Source organism: Barbatula barbatula, assembly GCF_947034865.1.
Source record: "Barbatula barbatula genome assembly, chromosome: 1".
In the NCBI taxonomy this organism is placed as follows: domain Eukaryota; kingdom Metazoa; phylum Chordata; class Actinopteri; order Cypriniformes; family Nemacheilidae; genus Barbatula; species Barbatula barbatula.
In genome coordinates this window covers 28,028,090-28,050,383 of record NC_136766.1, presented here as the reverse complement: position 1 = coordinate 28,050,383, position 22,294 = coordinate 28,028,090, and the positions used below count along the sequence as shown (strand labels likewise).

Here is a 22,294-nt window from a genome sequence, read left to right as displayed (position 1 = left end):
CCTATAAAGAGATACAACCTCGGCCAGACGCCAAAAGCAGATCATTTCTAACTCTGATCAAAGCTGTCTCTGTAATGTTATGTGCTCCAAATCCATCCAACTGTTGGGCCTCTGTCGCGCCAGTGCTTTGTGCAAAAAAAGTTAGCTTACTGCCCTGCCTGGACTAATAATACTGCTTGTGTTTGTTCTAAACTGAAGCAGCAGTGCAGCAACCCAGCTCTTCTGTGAATATTTGACAGACAAATGAAAAAACAGAATGTACACTAACCCTCTTTCTCTCAACAGGTAGTGGTCCAGCTTTTGTTGAGACCAGTAACTTTGTATTAGCACCTATTGTATTATAGCTCCTGTATGACATATCGCTTATTGTTCCTGAACTCTTTGTATTTTTTTTGCTTTTGGATAAAAGCGTCTGCATAAAGAATAAATGTAAGAAATGTACACACATTAAGGTGGCTGCAGTGGACACTAGGTAAAACACTAATAAGAAAACTTGACCAATCACGATTGTTATATTGACACTTCAAATTAAATATATAATTTTTTATCTTCAGACAAGTAAATTTGTCATTCACTTGTCCGAGTACAAATATTACTTGTCTGAAGATAAAAAATGACAATCACATGACAATGCTTAATGTCAAGCTCTGCACTATACATTTTAATCACACGAAAACTGCTGCTAACGCGACTGATCACGATAATTTTTATAAATTTTTATCAGCCCTACAAATGAACAAATTAAGTGGACGATGTCGCGTTTAAAAATCAGGATTTTAGCAGCACTTAAAGTTACAGCTGGTTGGATTAAACATGAGATGTTATTCAGTGTTTCCCACAGGATTTTTACAGACTTGTGGCGCTGGTGACGTCGTGAACTAATTACCTTGTTTATGACATGTTTGCATTGTGTTAGTGTAAGCACTTGATATCTGTATTTCTTCTGCTATTTGATCTGTCTCATTATACTATATTTTACAACTGAATGCCACCAGCAGTCACTTTAACTGCTGCTAAAATCCTGATTTATAAAAAAATCATCAAAAAAAAAAAAATCATCATAAAAAATCACAATATAGTAATGTTTGCCCTTTCTCGACAATGTGTTGCTGTATTATGAATGCTTCTTTGATTATAAATGGAAGTAACAAAAACATGGAGGCTGGAGCTCATAGGAAGAGTGCATGCGCACACAGAAGAGGAGGACAGTCTTACTAAATGAGCAAAGCTCATTCACATCTTGCATTCTCTGTTGTTCACTTGATGATTCAATGATCTCTTATATTTGCTAGTGAGTGAAAATAGTTCAAATTAATCGGTTCAGATGAGTCATCTGTGTGCGAGTTGTTCTGAATGCAATGAGCGTTAATTATGGCAAACTCACTGTGTACAGTATACACTGATTCAACGATCCAACTGCACAGCTAAAGATTACAATGATGTACGTCATGTTAATTTAAGAAATGTCAAGAAATTAAATGTACTGCAGGCAAAGAAACACCCTTGAAACACAGCTAGCTCTTGTTCTGCAACTCTTTTTTTTTTAAGCGCCCAATTGTGCTGATAACGAAACTGTGCTTCCACTGTGGTGTAATGCCGCAACTGCAGTTACAAATGACAGTCTGTGAAATGCATTCAGCATATACACAGTTCTCTCATATACACAGAACCGGCAGATGACAGATTTAAATAGCAGGATTCCGCATCCCCATTACGAAAATCATAGGGCTAGAGAAACGGGCTATATGAAGTCCATGCAGCCGGGAAACGAGTTTCTATTGCAAAATAGACTAAAACTAAGTAAATTAGCGGTGCGCCATCGATTAATGTCACACACAAACGACCAAATGGACAAACACACAAGACGTGACGCTTTTATGCATTCAATCATAGAGTTTTTTTATAGATATGTGTTTGTCCTAGGGATGTGCACAAATAGTCGAATTAAAAAATGTTATCTGAATATTCATATTTTTTTATAAGAATGAACAAACTGTCACCACAGGGTTAAGTTACCGCTACAGAATTGTCTCATCTTATTTAAATTTGACACCTACATCCTATTTAGTATTAAATATTAATCATATATGATTAAAACAATAAATAAACAATACAATTATACTGTTATTGTATTACATAGTTTTAAACTTCTTAAATTAAAACATTAGATAATAACACATACTCAGGTGTATCACATCACATAAAAATACTGTTGTATACTTCAGTATTTCCTGTAGCAGATTGTAGTATATTACAGCTGTAGAATATTATGGTAACTATCACACTATATTAACATACTACAGTATTATTCTGTAGGACTAGCTATAGTTAATTTATACACTTTGTTCTATACTTTAATATTTACTGTTGTAAAGTAAAAGAACGTTTCAGGAAATTTACAGTGTTGGGGAAGCTACTTCGAAATTTAGTTAGATAAGCTACTCATTAATAAAAGTAGTTAAGTTACAGCTCAGCTACCCATCTGAAAAAGTAGTTAGCTACGATACAAGTTACTTTAAAAAAGTAGCAGCTTCTTTGAAACTACTTTTTACAATATAAAACATTTTAAGTGTAATATTAATTATAGCAAACTGTGTAGTAAATTTCCTAGAAACAGTACAGTTTTTTAACTTTAGTTAATATTAAAGTATACTACAGAATTTATAAAGTGTATGAATTTATCATAGATAGATACAGAATATGGTAGTATATGTTAATAGAGTGTGATAGTTACCATAATATTCGACAGCTGTAATATACTACAATATACTATAGTAAATACTAAAGTATACTATATTTTTATGTCAGTGATCCAGATGTGTTATTGACTAATTTTTAAGTTTTAAATAAATAGAGACGTTTAAAACAATGTAATACAATACAATTATCATTGTATTATTTATTATTTTCATTACATATGATTTATATTTTAAACTTAATAGGATGGGTGTTTTGAAAACTTTCTTAAAGTAATGGAGAAGCTACACTATAAGATATTGGACGTACATTGAAAGAGAATCTTATGGAGTCATTTTACAGCAAGTTATTTCACAGACTAGTTAGTAACTAACAGTTAAGACAATGGGTCTCATTCACTTATAATTGCGTAGATTTTTCGTATTTGTACGCACATTTGAACCTGCCACGAAAACTTAATGCCTAATTCACAACACTTGCATACGCACATGAAACCTCATCCTAATGTTGGTGAATATGGAGAATTCTAAATGAGCGGCCGTATGCACAAATTTTGTAATTTGCATAAAACACACACAGTCCATCTCCATATTAGGGCTTTCCGCCTAACCTTTACCACCTGTCGCCACTTAAGTCAAAGCTGTCTACAGACGCGCTCTCGCAAGTAATCCCAAGTGTGCAGTCCTCAAATTCAGTCCATTCACAATAAAACACCTTATGTACAGAAGAGCAGTTTGCAAAGTTCTCGTTTGCCGGCTGTAAAGCACGGTTATTCAGAGAAACCTCGCAGCTGGAGCTATAGTCTATCGCAGCTTTTCTTATTCTTTCACTGTATATGATGAAATCATTTTAAAATTAAATATACATCTACGCGGGATTTATATATGATTTGTTAGTGAAAGCGTTCCTACGCAGGTTTCACGCACACAATTGTGCGTATGCCAGCTTAGTGAATGAGACCCAATGTGTTTTGGGCGATACATAGAGAGTGCATTGTACCTTTTTATCGTGATTAATCCAAACCTTTGGGACTTCAGCTGGCAAATTTGATCCTGTCTGACTAGTGCGTGTTTCCTTGTATGCGGAGATCGGCTGTTCCCTGGTAGCAAACAGTGTAGCGCAATCTGCTGGACAAACTATGTAATTACACCATTTACAAGCATTTTATCATTACAGTCATATGTTTTCTGTAAAAATGTTTTACATCGGTGGCTTTTTTTTGGCATGTACACCGATGCTGATATATCTGCGACAGGCTCCAGGGTTCCAGACTGTGACTAAATGGGACGTTCTCCTGTGGTGTAGACAGATTGTTAAAGGAGACAGACTTACTTGTGCAGTTATATTTAAATTTGATGATGCATCAGAATATCAAATTGAATCGTTGAGGTGATTATCGCAGACAATTCACACCATTTCAGTTAATTTCCCTAACCGAGAACAGACCCTTGTTATCCAAACATTAACCGTTAACCGATTTTAATAATAGATAGGAATTAAATAAAAATGCATGCTGCGTCTCAGGCTGGAGCATGTTGACATTTAGACCTGCGGCAGAAAACACCATTTCAGATAGCACGGATGTCCCGGGAATGCAGATATAACGTCTCGTGAAGCACATTTCATTTGCTTTCCACCAGCCAGGATTAATATCCAAAGAGGGCATAAATGTGTCCGCTTGAGCAAGGCTATAAGTGCACTCCGTTTGGAGGAGTAAAGCCCTGACAAATGTGGCCTCACAAATCAGATGAATTACACTTGTCCAGTTTCGTCAAGTGACTTGCGTGATCGGAAAACGTTTCGGAGGGCATTTACACCTGATTAGTCTGCACTCTTCGTGAGTTAACGCCTAATTAAAATCTTTTTCTTTCACCATACCATTTAATAGTTATTAAAAACGTATTATTAAAATTATTTGTATTACTAAAAAATATTAATTTACTTAAACGATTCAAAAGCTATGTTTATTTAACGGATAGAATTAACCGGTCAAAGATTTTACAATCGGTTTAAAGTTAAATGGTCAATTTGAGCATCCCTAAAATTAGATGTCTCTGAACACTTTATTCTGTGTGCTAACATTTTTTACAAGTACTCGCACATGTGCGACCTGCAAATTTGGAATTGCATCTAGTTTTAATTTTATGAGTAAAGACGAGTAGAACGCGACCAGCATCTGTGCAGGCCTTGTGTGATACGGTGCTTTTCCACTGCATAGTACTGCACGGTAAGGCGCACTACAGCTCACTTTTGGGAGGTTTTCCACTAGGTATTGTAGCTAGTACCTGATGCTTTATTAGTACCACCTCGGTTGAGGTTCCAAGTGTACTGAACTAATAACAAAATATGACATGTTTACACTCAGATCACTGATTGTGCAGAGAGAATAATTACCAGCATCATTGGATTTGCAACACATGAATACGCATTTTAATATGTAATATTGGCATTTCGTTATATGCTTTGTGAGAGTGATATAGAGATTGAGACCCTTAGCGCAATGTTAAATGCTGGGTCAGATGTGGCCTAGTGGTTAGAGCTGACTGAAGTGCCCTTGAGTAAGGCACCTTACCCCTGATTGCTCTGCAGTAATGTGCCACTGTAAGAAAACTACTTGTAAGTCGCTTTGGATAAAAGCGTCTGCCAAATGAATAAATGTAAATCACAATGATGTTACCGCAGTAGAGGCAGCGCAACTATGACGAAGATTTTATTATTCCCACCCACTTTGAAGAGTTTCTAAACGACTGTGGAAAAGCAAACTGAGGCCGAGTGAGGTGAGCTGTACCGAACCGAGCCGAGTTGTACTAAACCTAACAGTAACATGCAGTAGTAAAGCGCCAAAAGTAAACTGCGCGGGTCACTCGGGTGCGTCACTGATGTTTCTCGCTCCCATGGACGCGCACGATCCAGGTCATCATTGACCAGTGTACGTGCATACAACATGATCACACTACTTTGCTGTGATGGATTTCTTGAGCCCGAGGACGAACGATTTGATATAAGAGACGTTTCAAACGAAACTAACCGCGTTGGAGCGCAGTTTAACGTCCTTTATTGGTTGATAACTTGAGACAGCGCTGGATCATTCCAAATCCGTTCACAGCAAGATTGAAAGACAGGTTAATGCTCGTTAAGTTTTATTTGACGTTATATTTACATGTGTTATGTTCTTACGATGATTTTATTGTGTATTAAGGACACTCGTTCACACACTACAAGGCCTTTCATTTTGCTTTAAAAACCCCCAGAAAATGCACTTTAAAATGTTGTATTAACATATTTGTGTGTGAGGAGTTTAAAAACAAAAATAGGGATACAGCATTGTGCAGTTATATTTAAATTCGATGATGCAACTCATTGTGATGAACTTGAATTCGAATTGAATCGTTGATGTGATAATCGCAACCAATTCACACCCATTTCATTAGATGTCTCTGAACACTATATGCTGTGTGCTAATAAGAGTTGTCTGATAGATGATACTATCATATTCTGTATCGACGATAGTCAGATTGCTTTAATGATAGTTGGCTTGTTTGCCAATGAATGTTGCAAATTAATATTTCACGCATGTGAGAGCTTGTAATGCACATGTGGCATGGGATTTGTTACTATATGCTCACGCTAGTAGGTAAATGCGCACACGGGTGTCAATGAATGACACTGATTTACAGTAATATTCTACTTTCATTGCGATTTAAAAGGTTGCGGTGTGATGTAAAATGTTGCCAGCTGTACTGAACTGCACTGTCATACACTTTATTTTCTAGCAATGTTTGCTAATAAAGCAAAGCCGCTTGTTTTTCTTTTGTGCACAAATCCAGCTTGTCATACTGTAGATAAATGCGTAAATTGCCTCGCCCATTGATACTATCACATATTGACAATCTCACATAAAGGCGATTTATAATGATCAGGCTATGGACCTTATCACCAAACACTAGTTCTAACTTAACAGCAAATTACTGCAGAGCAGATGGTACACTGATTCTCCTTGAGGGAAATTATTGATCCATGATGCAGCCCAGACTCCTCTCTTATTGTCTCCCTGATTGATGAAGCTCATGAACTTGGAGAGGGACCTCCATTTTGATTTGTCCCTTGCAGCACGGTATAAGAACATGGCTGAGCAGAGACGAGATAATAAAGCAAGAACATCCACAGCTCACCAGTCCAAAACATTGCGTTAACAACGCAAGGTTGTGGGTTGGATCCCAGGGGATTGCAGATAACTATGTATAAATGTATAGGATAATACAATGTAAGTCCAAATGCCTAAATGTAAATGTAAGGCTTTACGGTAGAACAAAAATTGGTCAGGTGAAGCAGTGGAGCCATTGGACTCTTTTAGATGATAATGTCAACAGCTATTTTTTTACAAAACATGTTATTTTTTTAATTACTGTGAATGTATAAATACAATAATATTTGATAGTTGTTATAAAATTATATCTGGTGCTGTGACACCTTAAATGGTCATGAATCCTTCCCAGCTAGAGTGTACCTCACTGTCTTTTTGATGCAACTAAAATGGGCATAAATGCTGTGAGAAGAAGAGTGGGGGAGTGGGCTGGGCACGAGAGAAAGTGTCCGATTCCATTTCTTAAAATATATTAGTCATTACCTTTTATACAGTCAATTGTCATTGCACGAATCATACTTTCAAGCCACAGCGGTATTACAGAAACCACTTAATGTAATACAAGTATAAATTTTGGGAAAAAATGCAAGTTTTGTAACTGTTCAAGTTCAAATATGACAGTTACGGCATTCCTGACACAGATTTGTCTTCAGGAGCGAGTCCAAAAGTCCACTTGTCTCAAACTCTAAAATCCTTTTCCGAGTTTGCCACTGTTCCTTCCTTACTCAAATCTATGACGAGCAGGCTTCAAACCGGCGATCGGTCCGGCATTGGAGACGGGCGCTCTAACAAGGCGACTAGCATTTGTCCCAGGGTTACCAACTGTTTGTTTGTTATCGCATTCCGCTGGTCGGGAAACCCCCTTTTGTCCGTGTCGGAAGTCCTCTACGTCTGTTTGAGTTCCGAACGGAGTATGTGAGCGGAGAGAAGTGGCATCAATTTCCGCTTTGTGATCATAAAAAATATATACTCACTCCAATCCGTCTCTGCTCTGGTCTCTTCATTTTCCGGTTCTCGTTTACTCCACGCTCCTTCCTTGCTCACTCTTTGCTCCACAGTGTCATCTTAATTATTCTTTGTTAAATATCACCTCTGCTAAATTATTCAATGTTAAAACATACACAGTGCTGGAGTAAAACATGAATGTGTTTGTGAAGTAACCGAGTTGGTTGTGTTGCTGGTGCACGACAAAGATCGCTTTTCTTTGCTTGCGTGGACTGCACGCAGGTACTTATCTGCCCCAACCACCAGCACAGACAGTGGGAGATATTTCAGTGCGGCATCTCATGTTTTTGATGAGAAGAGGATCCGTCTCTCCAGTCAGAAAGCTGAACAACTTTTGTTCATAAAGAGAAACGTGCTTCTGTTGCTTAACTATAGACACTAAATTGGTCTGCTTTTAATTTATGTTGTTTACAGTTAGAGGTTGGATTTAGTTTTTTTTTAATACTATACAAAACAACAGTGCACAAACGGATGTAAAAAAAGCAGCTAGTATTTGATTTGTACAATTTTACTTTTTTATTGTTAAAACAATTATTGCCTTGTAATTACTATTAGTTTAGTCGTTTTTTAAAAGAAATATAAAGAAAACATTTAATATAAAAGTCTGAGCAAACTAGCTAAATATATGCTGTACATCCCGGAAACGAGTGCACCTTCAGCCTTAAGATAGAGCATCTAGCCTTTGCCGTCAGATTTAGAGAGAAGATGTATAGGAATGAAAACGAAAGCATCAGCAGCAGGTCATCTACATATATTTTACTAACGGGACACTAGCGTGTGCAAGTTAAGAATAAACTAAGTTATCGTTATCGTCCACTGGTTATTCATGACTTTCAGACAGGTGACTTTCATGTGCTCACGCTTTCACCATCCATTCCCACAGTTTTGCAAACTAGACCCTAATTGAAAATGTTGTATATTACATGTATAGAAATTGATTATAAAAATGAGAATTTAAAGAGACTAGAATAAAGATTTTTTTATTATATGAATGAACTTAATGTTGACATTAATAATGTCAACATTAAGTAAAGAAATAAATATTTATTAATTCAATGTCTATTTATTCGATTAAGTGAAAACCATTTGTTAATGATGTGTGCATTTCCCATTATTATCATGAAATTTGAACAACATGAACAATAAAAACACTTTAATGTGTTTATGTGTCTGAGGTCAACGTGAAAAACATGTTAGTAACCAAACGGTTTTGGTCTTTAATTATAATAACTCCGCTTCTGAACATCTGAAGCTACTTTCTGTATTGTCATATTATGGCTATAAATTATATTTTGGCCCCAAATGTGATGTATGATTAAGTTACGATTAATTCGATAAATTAATCGCAAAATTGTGTAATTAATTAGATTAAAAGTTTTAATCGCTTCACAGCCCTAATTAAAAAGAAACTATACTACAGAAATCTATTATCACAAGACCAATAATTTTTTATATTTGAATAGAAAACCATACACAAAAAATACATATACATTACCTTTTTATGGCAAAAAATCTAACTGCAGGTTTCTCCTCTAACATCTATGAAGATTTTGTAAAACATGAAACCATTTGTAATTTGGTCCCAAAGATCCTGGCACCACCACTGTGTCATGCCATGTTAAACTTATGAATTGTTACAATTAGCATTAAAGATGAAGTTATAATACAAACACCCCTTTATATTGTGTATAAAATAACGCACTTTTACTATATTTTGTTTCTCTAGAACTTTACAATTTTAAGAAATGCTCAAAAATGTATTCAAACTCACCTAAATGATTTGTGATGGCTTACTTATTTGGAATTATTTGTGCATAATATTACCTTCATGTTTAGAAAAGAAGCTCAGTGCTCTGTCTCTTATCAATGACTTGTTTGTCTTCAACAGATTATGTGTATTTTGAAAACTCTTCAAGTAACCCGTATCTGATCCGCCGAATAGAGGAACTCAACAAGGTGAGTTTGGAACATCCATTATAGGATGATACTAAACAAAATTGTATGTGTATGGATTTTTGAATGCATGTTATTTTTCCCTATTCTCATTGGCCATTCTGCCATATCACATGAAAGAATGAATCTGATATGTCATTGATGTTGATGCTTAGATGAACTGCCTGTAATTCGTTTTTTAGTCTATACCATCAGTTGCATGAGTTTATAGGGTAAACGTACCATTTAAAGGGCATACGGTGTAATCACAGCGCTAAACTTTTCCCACATTTTGTCATGTTACAGCCTTATTCCAAAATGGATTCAATTCATTATTTTCCTCAAAATTCAACAAACAATACCCCATGATGACAATGTGAAAGAATTGTGTTTGAAATCTTTGCAAATTTATAAAAAATAAAAAAGCACATTAACATAAGTATTTATGTATAACATCAAATTCTCCCTTTTTCTCGGATCTGTTTGCCTCCATTTCTGCTTTAAGAATGAATCCCCCCTCTTGTGATGAACATTTATTTTTTACTGTCCGAGAGTCTGCAAATTAGTGCCTGTCTGCCTGATGAAAAATGCATTTAAAACACATTAATATTTTAGAGAATGTAGTTAATCTTTGCATAACTAAGGACTGATCTTATCCACCCGCAATTAATCAGAATGTACTTTTGTATTACCTTTCCCGCCCGACCCGCGGATTATCAGCAGCGCCTACGGATATATTTGTGTAGACACTTACATAATTTTGGCTATTTGCGATGGTGGCACATGACAGAGGCTTCTCCAATTTTTCTATGCAAGACAAAACATGATTTTAAAATTAGGGCTGTCAACAGATTAACATTTTAATTGCGATTAATCTTACTCTTTTCGTTTGATTAAAGTGGAAATTAACCATCCAGTCAAGTTAACATTATTTGTTAAATAGGTTTTCACTTAAAAGACCCCAACCCCAAAATACCACACTCCGCCCATTCTGAAATATCTAGTTTTGTTGGAATTAAAAAGTGGAATTTAAATGGAGGAGCCTGAAAAAAATATGTGTTTAAACAAAAAGTCATCTGACGGACTTTGAGGCTTTTGCCTCCATATGAATTATATGAATAATTCATATGGAACAGACAACATGGGAGGATTGAAACGAAATACAATTTATGGTTAAAACAAATTCCACAATCAGTGCTGGCCTTCTATGTATATATACAAATAAAAATCCATATTCTTTCAAATATAAGTCACAAGTAACAAACATTCAGCGCACTCAGTTTATTTCTAGGATTAGGCCTCTCTGAAAAAAACTCCTGATAAAATTAGGCAATATATTATTTTATATATATATTTTTTTACAAAAAGTAGACTACCTTATTTGGCAATATATGACCGAAGAAATTAAACTTGAAAACAATACTTTTTATTTTGACCCCTGTTTGCCCTGCACACTTTATAAATCTTGCCAACCACGGGCTCTAAATCTATTCAGTTAAGGACCCACCGACAGGTAATGTAGAAAAACACACACATTCGTTCCCTTTCAGTGTTTTCTTATCATAAACAAATACATGTTTTTGTAATATTAATAACTGCATTGGACTGAAACTAGCAAAAAATACTTGTTTAAAATAAAATCCAGACACTGCAAGCTCTTGCAAATGATAGTTAACTTTTGGGAAGCATTTAAAATGTACAAAACAGTCAACAATTTAAGTTGGGAATGTCATTTTAGGATCTTTTTTAAAGCATGAAAACAAACATTTAAATTACTGGAAAAGTGCTGGAATTTGACTTTTAAAAGGTGTAAGAACCCTGTATTTAATAAATAATGTTAACTTGACTGGATAGTTAATTTCCACTTTCACTGTGATTAATCGAACACGTATAGGGAAATTAAACATAAACTATTTATTTTGTTTAACATTATTTTATCAGAATTTTAGTGCTGTCAATCGCGTGCGTTCGTGTTCAAGTCCTTGTGGATAACTATACCAGACAACTATGCCCGATTGAAAACGTTAACCAAAAATTATTTCATATGTTCATTTCTATTAAAAACAATGTATGCTTATATTGACTGTATTATGATTTATTTGTCCATATAAGTTGGTTTATGTGATAGAATTGAACCTCAGTTTTTCTGTACTAACGTGCAGTATTACCAAACAGACAAATGTATCTTGCAGTCCAGGGTGACGTTGTAATTTACATTCAAGAAGATTTTGAACGAATATCATGTAATATTTGTTAAACAATGTGAATGGCGCTTTGGCGAGACAGGTCTCCTGCTTTAATAAATGTAAACAGTTCAAAACAAATGTGTAGCAGTATGCTGGATCCGTATTAGCTCTTAAAGTGAAGGTAGGATTAATGTAGATTTAATTTAAAGTCTAGTTTATGCAGTGTTATTATACATTTGATTATCTTATTCAATTTCGTTATGTAAACTGTTTCTAACAATTTCGTATAACCATTAAAACACAAACAAATAATAATTTAATCAATAATTTAATACGCTATTCTGTGAATAGTTATGATTGAATAACAAAGGTGAAATTTACTGTTACTGTTGTTTGTATAACAAAAAATAATACTCAAACAGTTTAATGTTTGAAAGTATTTTCTCATGATTTCCAACAAGTTGTTCTCTGGATAATCTTTTTTTTCTTCAGGTTGCACTCACTTACAAAAAGGTTGGAGACCCCTGGTTTATCCTATATCATCACTTGACACAGGAAAAATGTGTTTGACACATGCCTGAGAAGGCCTTTACAGGCATGAGCAAGGATTACACACTTTCATATAACCTCATTTTGAATGGCTTCAGGCTCAGCAGGACAGCTAAAACTAATAGAAGTAAAGTCTGTGTTCAAGCACAAGTGTGTGCATGGATTTATTCAGAACATTTACATATGTCATGAGTTATTTTAAGCTCTGGGTTGATTAATGAGAAGTGATTAAACTTTCGATTACATCTTAATGTTTTTAGCAGTATTTTTATTTTGATGAAATGTTTCTTTCTGTAGACGGCCAATGGAAATGTAGAAGCCAAGGTGGTCTGTCTCTTTAGGCGGAGAGATATATCAGCCAACCTGAACACTTTGGCTGATAGCAATGCAAGTAAGTGTTTCATATAATACCCTACATTACAACATTATTTTATGTGTGGCATTTAAGTTCGTGTTTACCTAGATGTGTCAGTGCCGGGACAGGCCATGTTTAGGTTGATGATGTCATTGCATTGAAACAGAACTGTATACTGTGCTCATCACTATGAGCTACACTCTTCAGCACTCTCGGGGCTTGCATTTACATGACCATCTCTCGTCTCTATCTTCTGCCCTTTTTTCTACCAATACACCCCCCCCCCTGAGCTCCTCTGTGCTGCCATTTGCCTTGTGCTCTCAGAACAAAAGAGCTTTCATGGGACCGAAATTGTAGCACTCAATGGGTTAACACTGTTTATACTGGCTGGTTTGTGTCTTTGTCAAGAAGTGAAAGTTGTATTAAACGTTTGTGAGTAAATGGTGGCGACTGTGTGTATGATGGAAATGTCATACATGTGTTTTGAGTGCACGTCTGCTTTTGCATGTGTCGGTAAAAGACATCTTGTGACATTTTTAATGCGTACTTGCGTTAAGGGGTTGCTGTTCAGTGGGGGATGGGGGCCCTAGGTTTGTTGCACAGGGTTTCCCAGCAAAGCCGGCAAGGACGCATTGGCCAAGGGGAGAGGGGGCATGGTCCCTGTGATTGCAGGAGTTACTGAAAAGGGTGTGGTCTCAAGTCCCACCCTCAATGACAGGGTTTCCTTAGGCTCTGTGCAGGGGTGGAGTCCAGTCACATCCTGTGATAAAGTCATCCCAAGGATGCTCACCTGTCATGGTCATTTGTACTTACTTTTGGTTTAAATTCACATGCATGTTAAGGTTTGAATTCACATGCATGTTAAAAGTCTTCATTAAACAAGGCATCTTGCAAATTTTTATTTTAGTTCACTTGCATCACAATGGTTTCCAGTCGTCAATTTAACATCTCAAGTCATCAGATCTAATGATGGTTTTCTCAAATGACTAGTTTGGGGTGAAATGTCATTGAACCATGAACGATATCTTAACTGTTCAATGCATATCTGGGTTTTAAGAGGAAGATGGTTCAAACGAGAACTAATTTAGTTTAAGTTAAGGACAGATTATCGATGTCTGTATGTGTTTTAGGGGACTTTGAAGAAGAGTCTAAGCAACCGTCAATCTCTGAACAGCAAAAACACCAGCTCAAGCACAGAGAACTTTTTTTGTCTCGACAGTTTGAGTCTCTCCCAGCCACACACATACGGTAAAGCTTGAGCATCTCTCAGTCTTACTTAAGGAAATAATGTATCCTCTTTATGTGACCCTGTATCACAAAACCAGCCATAAGGGTCCATTTTGTAAAAATTTGGATTTATACATCACTGTATAAATAAGCTTTCCATTGATGTATGGTTTGTTAGGACAAATAGGACAATATTTGGCCGAGATAACTATTTGAAAATCTGGAATCTGAGGGTGCAATCTTAATGCCTTTAAAGTTGTTCAAATCATGTCCTTAACCAGGCATATTACTAATCAAGGGAACTTTTATATATTTACGTTAAGAAACTTACAAAATATCTTAATGGAACATGATGTAAACTTAATATCCTAATGATTTTTGGCATAAAAGCGAAATCTAAAATTATTATGAACTATTGCTACAAATATACTTGTGCGACTTATGACTGGTTGTGTGATATATGTATATATTTCATTTATTTTATTGTTATTCGTTTATTATAACGTGTTTGAAATTACATTTATTACATGTTTTGTTTTTCTACAGAGGCAAATGCAATGTCACTCTTTTGAATGAAACCGACGTTTTAACTGGTTACCTAGAAAGAGAGGTAAGTGTCCACCTGCAGTTGTTCATGAGCACTCCATTTACGAAAAAATGATTTTTAAGAGATAAAACATTGAAATAATGGTATTAAACTACAATAGGACTCCAGTGTGTGCATCCTTACTTCTGGTCGTGTAACACCTTATGGAAGAATATAATTTAATTTTTGCAAATATGGTTGTTTGTACAATTAAAAGAAGAAATGGTAAAACAGTATAATGGCAAAAAATCCTCTTTACATTGTTGTGTACCTCGTCTAGCCAACACATGTTGATACATGGTTTCTTAATAAATAAGGTTATAAAACCAGAAAACTATTAGCCCAACCCACAGAAATTTCAAACACGGTCAAAGACAACCAATCGGTAAGTAATAATGTAAAAGAAAACTTCATAGTCTTGACTGTATAAATTAAATGTGGATTAAACCTTATTAAAGTTACAAGAGATAATCGGTTAGGAGCTGTGAGTGTATTTTTGTTTTATGTTGTTTGATAAACATAAGAAACTGAAATGTTTATTATGCTGTTGTTCTTTTATAACGACAACAAAAAATGTGCTTTTTTTACAACCATATTTCCTTTACATAGTAGCATTAACAATTTTAACTTAAAATATTTCTTGTAAATATCAACTTATCATTAATGTAATCAAATAAAAAATAAAACCAAAGCTATCTGCCACTGCCAGAGCATTAACGTTCTGTCTAGTTTGATATAGAAAATAATTTATAATGATAATTGATTTTAAAGCTTATACTTAAAGTCTCTTTCAAAACTCTTTCAACACAAATTGTAAAGTATACTTTATTTAGAGTGTATTTAAAGCACGTCTTTAAACAACAAAATTAATGCATGCTACTTTTTTCTATATCTTTACAATTGATATGAGGAGAATACAATTACTTTAATATGAGTAACTGTTTTGGGCCCAGCCTTTGTTGTATGATGAAAATTATTAACAGATCTTTATTATGCTGCTGCCCCTTTAAGAGCGCTCTATACAGATATTTGGATCGAATATACTGTGACACGTCTGTTTTGTTTCCCAGCTTTTATGAAACTGACTACTTTTACATGGACACTTGCTAATATGGGTATTTGATGTAATTTCAATGTAATTATTATTTTCAGAGTAAGAAAAAGTGAAAGAGAACTCTTGAGATCTAAATCTCTAGGCGCACATGTTAAAACATGTTTTCTGCATTAGCCTCACACTGCATACAATACATGCAACACAAATTGTTATCGTTGCTGTTTTGTACCTTAATTTTGTATTCTGCAGGATATTGATTTTCATTAAAAGCATTAATAAAGCCTCTTACACCCGCCCATATTACGTCTTTGTGGGGCAAATACACTGATAGATAAACGCATGACTGAAGGAGGGGAGACAAAATAGTGTGGTTTGTTCTATCAACTCTGCCGTTCGTAGGAGATTTTTTTTCGGTCTAAATGAGTGTACCCCACCAAGCTACTGTTATATGCATGAGCCACGTGGTGGTGTCGCAACAATCTTTAGAGACTTTTTTTTACTGTAAGAGAACGGAGCATATATTAAATCATTTTAAGTGAATAAGTTAACGTTGAATAAGTTCTAATTGTCAGAAATTTGTATATCCATGTAGATAGCGCTAACGATGCACTAGCAGTGGCGTTTACAGAACTACCACACTCTCTTGGAGTAATACAACACATCAAAGGACCCACTCATCGATTTAATCATACACTAGACTTGATTATATCTCACAGAGCCGATCTAACCAATATAGATATTATACCTCAAAGCGACAATGTAACCGATCACTATTTACATTTATTCATTTGGCAGACGCTTTTATCCAAAGCGACTTACAAGTAGTTTTTTTTTTACAGTGGCACATTACTACAGAGCAATCAGGGGTAAGGTGCTTTGCTCAAGGGCACTTCACTCATGACCTGCTGGCTCTGAGATTCAAACCGGCAACCTTCTGATCACAAGCCCAACACTCTAACCACCAGGCCACAGCTGACTATCTTATAACATATACACTGCGCACTGCAGGAATCGGCCGTTTAACTCGTAATCGACAGGGTAGAATAACCCCGACTACTAAAGATAGTTTCGCAAATAGCTTGCCAGACTCCTTTAATAACCATACCAATAATACAGAATCGCTTGTTAACATGACCAGTAATTGGGCACTATTTTCTCTAATACATTAGAAGCTGTGACTATGAAGTAAAAAAAGATTGAGAAAAACATGGTACCATGGTTCCATAGCACAAAAGAGAAACACGTAAACTGGAGCGCAAATGGAAATAAACCCTATTAGAGGTATTGGAATTGCATGGAAACTGTTATAAAAAGGCACTAAAAGCAGCAAAGGCTAAGCACCTCCGTAACATAATAGAAACCACCAAAAACAATCCATGGTTTTTATTTAGTACAGTTGCTAAATTAACAAATAAACACACATCACCTGACCTGGTTTTTCCACCGCAGCTTGGTAGCAATGAATTCATGAAAATTTTTACAGAGAAAATCGAAGACATAATAGACAAAATAGTAAAAACTCAACCTCCAAGTCTGTCCTATGAATTAGTACCAATCATCGCCCCAAAAGAAAGGTTCCAGTGTTTTTTTACCTATAAAACAGGAGGATTTAATTGAACTTATTGCAACATCTAAACCTACAACTTGCTTATTAGACCCCATACCAACTAAATTATTAAACAAGTTACTACCCGCTGCAATTGAGCCCATTTATAACATTATCAACTCGTCAATTAATCTAGGCCATGTCCCAGGACACAAGATGTTTGTCATTAAGCTTCTTATCAAGAAACCAAACTTGGACCCCAGCGAACTAGGAAACTATAGACCGATTTCATTTCCCTTACCTGTCAAAAATACTAGAAAAAGTAGTGTCCACTCAGTTATGCTCTTTCTTACAAAATAATGACCTACACGAAAAATTTAATTTTGGCTTTAGACAGCAACATAGCACTAAAACTGCGCTTGTTAAAATTACAAACGACCTGCTTATAGCATCAGATAAAGGTAACATCTCACTCCTAGTCCTGATTGACCTTAGTGCTGCGTTCTATACTGTAGAGTAGACCATAACATACTTCTAGATCGCTTGCACAATTATACCAGTATTGAGGGATAGGCACTACAATGGTTCAGATCTTACTTATCAGACAGACATCAATTAGTCCATTTAAATGGGGAATCATCAAATCTAACGCAAGTAAATTATTGATTACCTCAGGGATCGGTTCTAGGACCCTTGCTATTCTCCATATTTCCATTGGAAACATTATTAAAAAACATGGAATTAGCTTCCATTGCTATGCAGATGATACTCAGCTATATATCTCATCAAGACCAGATGATTCCTCCCAGCTATCCAAATTGGCAGAGTGCATTGAAGATATAAAACATTGGATAACCTGTAATTTCCTTCTTTTAAATTCTAATAAAACAGAAATATTACTTATCGGACCAATGACACGTAAACCGAATATTTTGGATTATAACCTGCAAGTTGAAGTACTGTTACTCCAACAAATACAGTAAAAGATCTAGGCGTTATATTAGACTGCAACCTGTCATTTCAAAATCACATCTCAAATGTCACAAAAACAGCCTTTTCCCACCTTAGAAATGTTGCCAAATTACAAATTATTCTATGTGTTGCTAACGCAGAGAAGCTTATTCATGCATTTGTGACCTCAAGACATGACTACTGTAATGCACTATTTTGGCATGCCTGCATCATCAATAAACAAACTACATTTAGTTCAAAATGCAGCTGCCAGAGTTCTTACCAGGTCCAGAAAATACGATCACATAACCCCAATGTTATCAACCCTTCACTGGCTACCTATTAAGTATCGTATTGACGGTATATTAAAGTTCTCTTAATCACTTATAAACCTTAAACGGTTTAGCCCCTACCTACCTAACAGAGCTTCTATCACACTACAACCCATCACGCCCTCTAAGATATCAAAACTCAGGACTTTTGATAACACCTAGAATAACTAAATCCACCAAAAGGGGTCAAGCTTTCTCATACGTAGCACCTAAACTCTGGAATAGCCTTCCCGACACTATTCGAGGATCAGACACACTCGCCCAATTTAAATCTAGATTAATGACATCTTTTCAGCAAAGCATTTATTTAATTGCGAAATATGCAAAATAAACGACTGGGAGACTGCATTTATTAGATATTATTTACTAGAATAATTTAACTTATTTATTATAATTAATTAATGCGATAATAACACATCAACTTTCCAAGCCCTAGTTTCTTCACAAAGTGACTTTGTCAAGTACTGGCCTATATACAGTGTGTTCTCAACCTAAGTGAGCCTTTCTCCGTCTCCAGGGCGGTACTTCTTTAATGTGTGTTGACTCTTGTTTACTGCTGAGTGGCAGTCTATTCTCAGATCTTCACTCAGCGCGAGTTGCTGCGTCAAGATCATTGCCTCACTCAGCAGATGGGCAAGAGTTAAAAGGTTTAGGCATAAATGTGGCAGACGCAGCAAGTGCGCGTTCAGAGACAAACCTTGTTCATGAATTGAAACCGTGGTCTTTCAAGACATAAAAACAATAAAAATGAAACTATTGATCCAGTTTACCGAATTAATGCATGTTGTGAAATGTATGCATTAAACAGGACGTAATGAGAACTGCGGGTAACATAAACGTTAAAGAAACCTTTCTTTCGCCTCATGATTATTATCATTCGTTTCAGAAACAACCTTTTTACCATTAGATGGTTAAAACAGATCGTTACAAAGCAAAAATGAGGTCAGTGTGGTCCGAGGCAAGAAACTTAGGACTTTAGCCAGTTTCTTTCTGTGTGACTATTTTTCACTTCATCAGCCAAAATATCAGAAACGGTTTGTTTTGTAGCTTCTGACAAGATAAATATCTTATTTTAAATACATTTTAAAACTGCTACCTGCTGAATTAATTTGGTTCTTGAATGAATTGCAAGGCTCAATGTGAGATGGAGCTCTCGCAATTGTTTCTTCAAAAATACATCACTTTGATTAAACAGCTGAGATAATTCAAATGTTTTGGTAAAAGACTCCACCCAGATAAGACTCTGAACAATCATTTAAAACAGATCAAATATAAACGTTCTAGGTTCAGAGTTTCTGTACTTTTTCAGCGCCACCTGCTGTACAACAGTACAAACAAAGATTGCCTTAATAACTCGTCTTTGGCAGGAACAGTTAATTTTTAAATAACGAGATAACAATGGTGGGGAAAGGGTAAATACAGATCAAACTGTCTATAAAGTGCATATTTTGGCAAATAGCATGTTTTTTCGTTCACGTCTTCACACAGGCCTCTGTCTTTGCGTATTATTAATGTTATGTTACATTTTCGTCTTTTGCCGTTTTCTTTCCGAGAATCAGAAAGAGCTTTATTGCCAAGTGTGCTTGGACACATAAGGAATTTTTTTTAGTGACAGAAGCTTCCAGTGCACATACAGGTTAATATATGTGACAAGGCACAGCTAACAAAAACGTATTTAAAAAACAAGATTATCTGCTTTAAGATAACTTTACACAAATTATACTGTATTGTATACATGTTATGCAAGGGGATGTGGATAGCTGAATATTATATCAATAACATATGTATAATAAATATGAGTATATATAGTTGTGTATTGTATGTGTTTTGTTGCATAGTAGAACGTTTTAATGTTCGTGAGGTAGATCGCCTGAGTGACGAAACTTTTCCCATGGCTGGCTTTTTTGGTGCTCTGTAGCGCCGACCAGACGGCAGCAGTTCAAAGAGAAAGTGTGCAGGGTGTAAGGGGTCCAGAGTGATTTTGGGAGTTCTTTAACTCGCTCTGGATGAGTACAGTTTTTGTAGATTAGGGAGGGTTGTGCCAGTGATTCGCTCAGCAGTCCACTTTTGCAGCTGAGCCGAACTAGAGAGTTATGGAAGTGCAGAGGACAGATTCAAAGACAGTTGAGTAGAACAGTAAGGGCAGCTCCTGTGGCAGGTTGAACTTCCTCAGCTGGCAAAGAAAGTACAGCCTCTTCTGGGCCTTTTTGACAATAGAGTCAATGTGAATGTCCCACTTTAGGTCCTGTGAGATGGTGGTGCCAAGGAAATTGAATGACTCTACTTCGGTCACAGTGCTGTTCATGATGGTGAGTGGGGGAGTGCCGGGGTGTTTCTCCTACAGTCCACTATCATCTCCAGGTTGGTATGACTGCAACAGCCAGCTAGCTGCTCAACCTCAGCAGACTCGTCACTGTCTTGGATGAGGCCAATAACTGTAGTGTTGTCTGCGAACTTCAGGAGCTTGACAGAGGGGTCAGTAGTGGTGCAGTTGTTGATGTACATGGAGAAGAGCAGTGGGGAGAGCACACATCCCTGGGGGGCACCAGTGCTGATGGTATGGCTGGTGGACGTGAATTTACCAACTAGCTGTTGCCTGTCTGTCAGAAAGCTGGTGATCCATTGACAGACAGAGCTAGGAACAGAGAGCTGGTTTAGTTTGGTCTGGAGGAGTGGTGGGATGATGGTGTTTTAGACTTAACTGAAGTCCACAAGCAGTATCCTTGCATAATTTCCTGGCCTCTTCACATGTTGTAGAGTATAAAGCAGTCCCATGTTGACTACATCCTCAGACCTGTTTCAAATTACTTCATAGCCACAGATGTTAAGGCAACGGGTCTGTAATCATTAAGTCCTGTGATTTTGGATTTCTTTGGGATGGGAATAATGGTGGAGCTTTTGAAGCAGTAATGGACTTTGCACAGTTCCAGTGATTTGTTTAATTACTGTGAAAAAAGGAATGCCAGCTGGTCAACACAGGATTTCAGACATGCTGGTGAAACACTGTCTGGGCCTGGTGCCCTCCTTCTCTTTTGATTCCTAGAGGGGGGTACCTGGAGGTGTTGATGGTTGTGTAGAGAGGTAGTCCGTGTGGGGTGTGAGACCGGGTGATTCAAATCTAAACTTAAACTCATTCAGGTCATCACCAAGCTGTTGATTTGCCTCAGTGCTGGGGGAGGGTGTCTTGTGGTATGTAATGTCTTTCAGGTCTTTCCACACAGACAGGGTTGTTTGCTGAAAACTGATTGTAACACAGATCTATAAAAGGAAGGAAGGAAGGAAGGAGGCGCGAACCGGTGAACCAAGTAAAAATCGGCAGCTCTCATACGGTCGACTGCTGGCCATACTAACACAATAAAAAAAAACATACATTTCAGTCCTGGTCCTCTCTCACTGGCGGTCCAGTCGCTCGTCCTTTTATGCTCCCGATCTCCTCCGTGATACGAGACAGATGCACGTACAGCTGTCGCTCGTTATTACTCACGCACCGGCCTCGACTCCCGGCTCTTGTCCCACCTACCTCACTACATTGATTTTCCAGCTTTTAAGTGTAGCTGTTCTTAGCCACTCTTAATTTCCTTTGTCAGTGTGTTCTTATTCTGATTGTACAATATTTTGTCTCCACTCCTATAGGCATCCTCTTTGGCCTGGCGAAGCTGTTTGAGTTTTGGTGGTTACCATGGTTTTGCATGGTTGTTATATGTTAAATATGTCCTGGCAGGAATGCACA

At 36.5% G+C, this 22,294-nt stretch overlaps 1 protein-coding gene across 1 annotated transcript in view; it reads left to right on the top strand.

The window, feature by feature from the left end:
* mta2 (metastasis associated 1 family, member 2) overlaps window positions 1–22,294 on the top strand; it is a 53,665-nt gene that overhangs the window by 6,000 nt on the left and 25,371 nt on the right. The window contains exons 2-5 of the mRNA XM_079464946.1: window positions 9,735–9,802; window positions 12,811–12,904; window positions 13,999–14,116; window positions 14,642–14,705. Of these exons, the coding sequence (XP_079321072.1) occupies window positions 9,735–9,802; window positions 12,811–12,904; window positions 13,999–14,116; window positions 14,642–14,705 (344 nt within the window). The remainder of the gene's footprint in view (window positions 1–9,734; window positions 9,803–12,810; window positions 12,905–13,998; window positions 14,117–14,641; window positions 14,706–22,294) is intronic.